Here is a 9,479-nt window from a genome sequence, read left to right as displayed (position 1 = left end):
TATGACGTCATAATTCGACAACTACAATGCCTGATCTGATCAGTATGAAAAAAAATTCCACTGCAACTGTTAATCCGATGGACACAAAATTTTCAGAATATGAGCGGCTCTTCCTGTGGAATTTTTAAAATTATAATTATGACGTCATATGTCACGTGGTACAGGCGCCATCTTGGAAAAATCGAAAAGTTGCACCTCGATATCTCCGAAACTGCTGCATGAAAAAATTTGAAACATGGCTCATTGTCAAGTACTCGCCTTGGGGAATAACATATGTTAATGATGATGTCATAATTAAGGTAATGATGACGTCATAATTCGACAAGTACAACGCTTGATTGATCAGTAAGAATTTTTTTTCACTGCAATTCGTGGTCCGATTGACACAAAATTTTCACCATGGGGCGCCTCCTCCTGTAGAATGTTGTAATGATAATTATGATGTCATAGGTCATGTGGTACAGGCGCCATCTTGGAAAAACCGAAAAACGTTGCACCTCATATCTCCAAAACCGCTCTATGGAAAAAATGGAAACATGGCTCATTGTAAAGAACTCCATATGGGGAATAGGTGTTAACGATGACGTCATTGGTGCCATAATTATGATGTCATAATTCGACAGGGAGAACGCTTCGTCTGATCAGTTTGATATTTATTGAGTGTGATCTATGCAACAATTATATTAGAGAATATAAATTTATGATGTCATCGCTTACGTGCTCTGGCAGCCATATTGTATCAAAGAAGAAAAAAGACGTTGAAAAACAGAAGAGTTCGCTCAGTTGACTGTGCATAGTAAGTATTCTTTGAATACCATGTAATTATTTATTTGTCTCTATCCATGTCCATCCAGCTTTTGTTTCGGGATTCTCTGTTTTCATCATGCTGTGCCTTCTACAAATAAATGGTTATTTTGTAGGAACACGTTTGTTTCATGTGGTGGTCCGCCGTTACAAACCTCGCATGAGAAACCATTCCGATGTAGGTTTGGATGAATTCCCTGGGGGCGGGGAATGGGGGGGGGGGGGGTGGGGGGGGGTGGTTAAATTTGGGTAACATTCACTTCAGGAGACCGGCGGGATTAACAATTCTGACCGAGACGCACAATTAACTAATTCCACTTGGGTCCCTCATGTGATTTGGCCCATCCTGTGAGAATCTTTATATAATTCACCAAATGTCCCTCTGTCTGTCCATCTGGCCGTCTGTTCCTAGGTACCGCAAAAACGGCGGAGCCAATCGCAACGGTATTTTGGGTGGGTAATCCTGGGACACCCTGCAGTAAAATAGGATATATTGTTTTTCCAATTTCAGCTTTTGTCTCCAGCATTTTCAGATTTGGACTCCCGCATAACGCTATTGTCCCGGGTACTGCAAAATGGCTGCACCAATCTCTACGATTTCCTGGAACCCCTGCAGTAAAATCCTACGATAATTCACCAAAATAACATGACATGAAAATAAAAAATGGCTGAACAGTATTTCATGCACATTTCATTGCGGAATTGAGGAAAATCCTGATGAATTAACGAACCTACCACGAATGTGGAAGTGGACAGATTACGGCAATGAGCGGGTTTGATAATATCCCAATACAACCGTCATTTAAAACTATTTTGTTAAAGTATCAATTGATGATTGGAATTAAGTGAATGCAATTACGATTTTGAATTCGTAATTGTGTTCACCCAACCGTACTGAACTTCACATCAGGATTTAAATATTTGTTTATGTCACGAATGTTGTTAAAAGTTTATTGGCGCTGAGGAAGCGCCTTTAGCGATTGACTTCCAGCCAGTGTAACGCTAATTCCTGTCACAGGAATTCGGAGATCATATAAGTGGGCGTGGCAGTTCCTGATTGGTTCGTGTTGGGGAACGCCTTCTCGCTGCCGACGTGACGTAAATTCGCGCACGCGCACTGGTGATTGGCGCTGAGGAAGCGCCTTTAGCGATTGACTTCCAGCCAGTGTAACGCTAATTCCTGTCACAGGAATTCGGAGATCATATAAGTGGGCGTGGCAGTTCCTGATTGGTTCGTGTTGGGGAACGCCTTCTCGCTGCCGACGTGACGTAAATTCGCGCACGCGCACTGGTGAAGCTTACTCGATCTTACTCGATCCCATATTACATGTACTTTCATTGCATACAAATTATACTTCCTCCTAGAAATTCCATGCCCGAACCTCAGCGCAATCCAAGAGGATTCACTTGTTTTTTATATTAATGTTATTTAATTTGTGATTGGAGTTATGCTGTTTGGAATTAAAAAGAGATACCGAGTTCAAGTGAATGACGAAATGTCGTGACGGTTTATACTTTCTAAACGTGAATTCGCGGATCGCCATATGCAGATTCGCCATTGACTGGGTATGGAACAAACGTACCCGTGTGTTTGCGAACGGGTACGTTTTTCATGGAAGTCCTTCACTAACTTGCTGTCCATGTCTGACGTGCGACTGAAGGTGCTACAGGAATGTGGAATTTATTGGTTTCATGCTTTAGCATTCGCCGTTTCTGCATTGTCTGTTTGCTTCTGGCCTCCCACCCGTGCGTAGCACGGGTACCTCACTAGTTTATATAATATACTTGTTTGTCTGCCTGTCTGCAACGTTCCGTTCCACCCATTGATTGGACTGTTAACGTGACTCCTCCCACAATTTCCACTTGGAAAAAAGAAATCATGCTATCGCCATGATGGAGCTCACTGCAAAGCAAAGTGAAAGGCATCTTTGGAGCTGTCACATTCACAAACACAATAATCACCATGACCAAAGCAACAGTTAAAAACGATGTCGATAGGTGTAACGAGCCTTGTTGCGATAGGCCTCAGCCATCGAGGCAGCGGTCTGTTGCCTTATACACTGCCCAAATAACTGTGGCATTCTCTTAAACTGGGCTGAAACCGATGTTATCATATCCTTTCAGCATATCTCGAAGGATCGTGTATTGGACAGATGACAGTGGTAGGCCACGACCTGTTCATGGTCACATATCTCACAGGATTGTGAGTTGGGCAGGTGACCGTGAGGTGTGGGGAGGGGGTTTGAAAGCTTGAAATTGGGATTGATACCTTCGAGTTGGGAGAGGAAAGGTTGAGGACCTGAGGTTGTGCGGTTGTGGGGGGAGGAAGGGGAGAGCAAAGATGTGGGACAGAATTGGGAGGTGAGGTTTCGGATTTGAGGGGGGGAGGGGGGGTCACGGACCCTCAGCAGGTGGGGGGTGGGGGGTGGCAGAAGGAGGGTTGAGGAATTGAAGTGATATTTTATGTTATTTTACATCGCACAGAAATTCCATGGGTCCCTCCCTGCTAATTAATAACACACCGCCGATAGACCAGTGTAACAATACATCAATACGACAATATTATTCTTTTAAATTCAATTTTATTTTTAAATGTAGCAGGTGGTTCAATGTCGTGCAGGTGGTTCAATCCCACCCATTCTTCCACAGTTTAAAATAGGCAGTGCACCACCATCCCATGCCATCCTCCATCCCTACCCATGATCTTTTCTACCCCCTTCAACCACAACTAAATCAGGCGTCCTTGCAGGTCTCCATTTCCTGTCCTCCCCTTGCTTGTTCTCTCCAACTATCAGTACGTTGCCTTTTCATCCTCCGTTACCTCGCTCATCCATGAACCTCTACCTTGTAAATCCATGAGCCTCAATAAAGGTAGATCCAGCTGGAACCGAGTAGCATCATTAGCTCACCTGGAACGAAGTTCAAGGGAGCTTATGCGATGGCACGTTGTCCGTCAGTCCGTCCGTAAACACTTGAAACTTCTTCTCCGAAACCGCTGATGGGATTGTGACCACATTTGGTACAAATTATACTTGTTCTGTTGTGACTAAAGTTTGTTCGCGGCATTAAAAAAATCGGGGCCTAAAGGGGTCTACCGGGGGTCAAAGTAGGTGCAGGTTTGACCCCCCAAAATAGATATTTCCTTTCTCCTCTGAAACTACACACACGATTTCGATGAAACTTCACCACAACCTTCACCACCCGTGATGTACCAATGTTTGTTCAAGGCATTAGAAAAATTGGGGTCTGAGGAGGTATACAGGGTGGGGGGGGGGGGGGGAGGGGTAGGGGTTGCCCCCCAAAATAGGTATTTTTTTGTTTGTTTGTTTAAAGTCTTATGATTATGTTAGTACGATTCCACATGCTGCCGTCTTCTAGAAAACATTCAAATTGGTTTAAAATAACTTTAGTCAGTGCAGTATGTTTATTCTACCAGGTGAGCACCAGGTGTATTTCCCCTATGTTTTTTCATTTGTGTGCGCTTTACAGCATGAAAGATGGTGCAGTGTGTTATCCTCATTAGTCAAGAGATCTTTTGATACAAAATGGGGAGGCAGGAAATTCAAAGTTGTTCGGAGTACCGGAAGATGGTAGATTTATCGAAAGTGCAGGATTATTTATTCCAAAGTATTGTACAAAAGTCATGACTTGTGAGGAAACAGAACAGCCAGCTTAACACCTCGAGCTAACTATACCACACTCGTATAACACAACAATCCCTGTAAAGCAGCAATGTGATCTTTTTTAGTCGGATCCTGTTCCATCAAGAATCAGACTTGGCCTGCTTCAGTCCATTTTCTCAATGTGGAACCATCTCCCCATGTCCCCCCAATGTTATTCTTCCCTGCGGTACTCACCCACCGACTCACATTAACACCACTGCCTCACCACACTGTTTAGATTTGTCATGTTTGATTACCCCATCACCTGAACATCACAGTGTAGATTCCCCTCTCTATTTGTCTTTTTTTAAAATTTGTACACCAAGTCGAGGCTCATCTAAGAGCTAACCTTCCATGAGTCTTGCTCTTCCATGAGGTTCAATCTGAATTGAAGATAAAGTAAATATCCCTTCCTTACCCCGACTGGACAGCTATAGCTCTGGTACCTTCACTGGTGCTAAAAAGTCTTTAGAAATTCCACCTTTCTCAAAGGAGACTCACAGATCAAGTGTGTATTATATCCCTTCACAGCAACTACTCAGGTTGTTGCATCTGAGAATTTTTAACATTTCGATATCGCAGGTGAAATAACTTGTTTTCATAAACACGTACTCAATTGGGTGTCTTTAGGTCTCCTTTGGGTACTCTTTTCTGCACAAGGTCCAGAGCGACAACAACCGTAAGCTTTGTGCCTAGAGGATTTTTTTTGGTGGAGCTGCCTTCCTGGAATTGTGTTTTTTTATTTTTCTTCCTGGATAAGTGATTTTTTTTTATTTGCACAAAGTTACCAACTGTCCGGTCTGAGCATGCAGCGCTGGGTGAAAGAGTTCCATCGTGGCATCCACACCGTCGGATACGGAGAAGAAAATCAGTTCATCGGGTCCAATCGCTCAACCTTCCTCAGTCACCGATTGCTCTGCGAACCTTTACTGAAATGTCAAATGGAAATAGAGATCATATTAGCTGATATATATATCTTTACATATATATATACATATATATATATATATATATATATATATATATATATATATATATATATATGATCATATACACTGGACGAAGCGAAATATGTGGTCACGGTTATGGGTGGAGGGGTGAGGGGTATGGGGAGGTGTCGACTCTTCTTATGGATAGGGGTGAGGAAGATTCTGGGCCTGCTGAGGCTCCATCACAAACAACGCACAAACCTAAAAAAAAGAAAAAAAAAAGGGAGGTTGGTGCATAGTCTAGGCCAGACCCTCAGCAGGTATGGATTCCACCTCTACCCCAAAAGGTAGATCTCATTCAACACAATTCCGAAGGGGAGGATTCCCCACTGGGCCAAATTTACCACAATAATTTAAAAGGACCTTTGCGTTAAGATAAGCTTCTCGGACAAGGTGGCTGGCTTAAGATCTTCGGGTCCTGAGTTCAAGTCCCTGTCGAGCCATTAAAATAACACCAGGTGGGTTAACTCAGCCTGTCATCCTTCCAATGTCGGCAAAATGAGTACCAGCCTACTGGGAAGAACGAGCCATGAGTATCCTGCCGGGTCGGAGCTGAGACCAGTCCATGATCGTGTCCCCGTACCAAGGTAAAACTGCATCGGTAGCTGTATGCCTCTGGAGACGTGAATGGAGTGCTTCTTCTTCCTCTTTGCATTAATCATGACAGGATAATCTGTAAAGACGTCAGGTACGTGCTTTGATTCTCACTTTAATGGAACGATCCAAGCAAATAGCAACGACATTACTAGATCATGCCCGCCCTTCATGCAGTAATTGTTTTACAGTCAACATTTTTGAACTAGTCATCAAGTATGCCACAGGTAAAACACATCGAGCTTCAGCGCACCTGTCGGGATATCAAGAACACGTGATGGAATGCAGACGAGGAGGATATTACTTATGCCAAACAAACAAAAGACTAATTCAGTGCAGATCTCACACTTGGGCCCATCGGGTACCCTCTCCAGAAACCAAAATGCATACCCAAAGCTTCAAGTAGACTCGTCAAGCTCCCTCTGCCAAATGGTATACCCAAAGCTTCAAGTAGACAAGTCAAGCTCCCTCCGCCAAATGGTATACCCAAAGCTTCAAGTAGACTAGTCAAGCTCCCTCTGCCAAATGGTATACCCAAAGCTTCAAGTAGACTCGTCAAGCTCCCTCCACCAAATCGTATACCCAAAGCTTCAAGTAGACTAGTCAAGCTCCCTCTGCCAAATGGTATACCCAAAGCTTCAAGTAGACTAGTCAAGCTCCCTCTGCCAAATGGTATACCCAAAGCTTCAAGTAGACTAGTCAAGCTCCCTCCACCAAATGGTATACCCAAAGCTTCAAGCAGACTCGTCAAGCTCCCTCCACCAAATGGTATACCCAAAGACTCAAGCAGACTCGTCAAACTCCCTCTGCCAAATGGTATACCCAAAGACTCAAGCAGACTAGTCAAGCTCCCTCCACCAAATGGTATACCCAAAGCTTCAAGCAGACTAGTCAAGCTCCCTCTGCCAAATGGTATACCCAAAGACTCAAGCAGACTAGTCAAGCTCCCTCTGCCAAATGGTATACCCAAAGCTTCAAGTAGACTAGTCAAGCTCCCTCTGCCAAATGGTATACCCAAAGCTTCAAGTAGACTAGTCAAGCTCCCTCCACCAAATGGTATACCCAAAGCTTCAAGCAGACTCGTCAAGCTCCCTCCACCAAATGGTATACCCAAAGACTCAAGCAGACTCGTCAAACTCCCTCCACCAAATGGTATACCCAAAGATTCAAGCAGACTAGTCAAGCTCCCTCCGATACCACCTGACCAACAAGCCAAATGACTGATGCTGCTGGGATAGCGAGCAAGAACGGTATTGAAGAATGGAGGCACCACCGACTGCAAGATCAATACGAGTTCCCTTACAATGAACTTCTGATGGAGGAGGCGGCCATTCGGCCTATAAAACCTGAGCTACTATTACCAACCTATGGTGGGTTGTCCGTGCTCTGGCGTTTATAAATATTGAGCATCAAGCAACGAAGGAGCATGTACCATTTTTGGTCTTTCTTACGACTCGGCCGGGATTCGAACCACCGACCTCCCAGAGTCTGAGCAGGTGCTCTCACCATTCCATCACCAAGTCTGGTGGTCTTAAAATTTCCCAGCAACACAAGACCCTCATCCAGACAGTTCTTGTAGTTGGTGGTGACTCCATTTTGAAATATTGAACTTAGTCATTTTGTTTTTACAAAGGAGTTGTTTTTTGTGAGCATAATGGTCTAGTGACTAGTCAATGGACAACAGAGGGTCTCTGGTGTCACACGGTCATTTAATGGTCCTACCTATAGGTCATATATGGAGTCAATAGAGTGGCACTCGTCTAGCAGGGAAAGCGGTCCAAGACCATTTTGTACCTAATGACATTCGTTCTCTAGTGGGGAAAGAGGTCCAAGACCATTTTGTTCCTAATGGACTCGTTCTCTAGCAGGGAAAAAGGTACAACACCATTTTGTACCTAATAACACTCGTTCTCTAGTGGGGAAAGAGGTCCAAGACCATTTTGTTCCTGATGGACTCGTTCTCTCGCGGGGAAAGAGGTCCAAGACCATTTTGTTCCTGATGGACTCGTTCTCTAGCGGGGAAAGAGGTCCAAGACCATTTTGTTCCTAATGGACTCGTTCTCTAGCGGGGAAAGAGGTCCAAGACCATTTTGTTCCTCGTGACACTCGTTCTCGAGCAGGGAAAGAGGTCCAAGACCATTTTGTTCCTCATGACACTCGTTCTCGAGCAGGGAAAGAGGTCCAAGACCATTTTGTTCCTCGTGACACTCGTTCTCGAGCAGGGAAAGAGGTCCAAGACCATTTTGTTCCTCGTGACACTCGTTCTCGAGCAGGGAAAGAGGTCCAAGACCATTTTGTTCCTGATGGACTCGTTCTCCAGCGGGGAAAGAGGTCCAAGACCATTTTGTTCCTAGTGACACTCGTTCTCCCGTTGCAAGCTGAGGTTTGTGAACCCAGCTAAGAGGTCCGAAATGGCGTCCACTTCGCCCCTGGTGGTGGTCAGATGGAGCCGGGACACCAGCTCCCCCAAGACCTCGCAGTCGCTTTGGCGACCCATCTTTTCGGCGTATGCTCGCAGCAGAGACAGGATCTGCTGCACCTCGGCTCGAAGTCCCACCAGAGACCGCTCCGAGCCGGGGGGTCTTTGAAGCAGCGCGAGCTTTCCGCGGGCCAGCTGCAGCGGGGTCCTCCCGGCCCCGTCCGCCGCGTCCGGTCGCGCTCCCGCGCGCAACAGCGCGGTCACCACGGCCGAGCGGTGAGAGCACGCGGCCAGGTGCAGAGGGGTGTTCCCCAAGGAGTCCCGGCGATTGGCGTCCGCGCCCCGCTCGACCAGCAGTCGAACCGTCGCCTCGTCCCCGGCGCAGGCGGCGAAGTGCAAGGCGGTGCGACCCTTGGAGTCGGCGGCCCCGGGTTCGGCGCCGTGCTCGTCGAGCAACGAACGCACCCGGGCCGCGTCCCCGGCGCTCGCCGCGTCCCGCAGACGCCTCTGCCCGCGCAGCGAGGCCGCCAGGGGAGAGGGTCGGAGAGTGCGGCGGCAAGGAGGAGGTCGCGCCTTCCCCGGGGCCGCGCTTTGCTGCACCAATCCCGACTCGACCTTCGCATCTTCCTCCCCCGAACTCATGGACAATGAAAACAAAATTACGCTCGTGATTCTCACAATATTATTACAGAAATTGTCACAAAAAACACCATAATACCTCAACTTTCCGCTAGCTGGCGTCACACACTTCCCGAAAAGATTGGAGTATCAGCAAATCAGCAACCGCCGCACATTGACGTTTAAATATATATATATATATATTTTAACGATAAACGACATTTTGTAATTACTACATATCATATATTTCATTAGCATTAAGGTGATTAATTATATCTTCACAATTTCATTATAACCTTTCAAACGTGACGCCCGAGTTACCGTTCGCTTGCCACAGCGAATGAGGTACACGTCATTCTCTTTCTAAATCAATCGTAGTTATTCATTCACACT

The 9,479-nt window shown here is 45.8% G+C and overlaps 1 protein-coding gene across 1 annotated transcript; it reads right to left on the bottom strand.

Annotated features, from left to right (window-relative positions):
- Positions 1–6,146: 6,146 nt before the first annotated feature.
- ANKRD54 (ankyrin repeat domain 54) lies at positions 6,147–9,215 on the bottom strand. Its single transcript, XM_068133300.2, has one exon. It carries the CDS (start codon positions 9,108–9,110, stop codon positions 8,400–8,402), a length of 711 nt encoding a protein of 236 aa, XP_067989401.1. The 5' UTR covers positions 9,111–9,215; the 3' UTR covers positions 6,147–8,399.
- Positions 9,216–9,479: the final 264 nt, after the last annotated feature.

Source organism: Myxine glutinosa, chromosome 12 (assembly GCF_964187855.1).
Source record: "Myxine glutinosa chromosome 12, kmMyxGlut1.1, whole genome shotgun sequence".
Classification (NCBI taxonomy): domain Eukaryota; kingdom Metazoa; phylum Chordata; class Myxini; order Myxiniformes; family Myxinidae; genus Myxine; species Myxine glutinosa.
The sequence above is the reverse complement of the archived record's forward strand: the minus strand, read 5'-3'. Positions and strand labels throughout refer to the sequence as shown.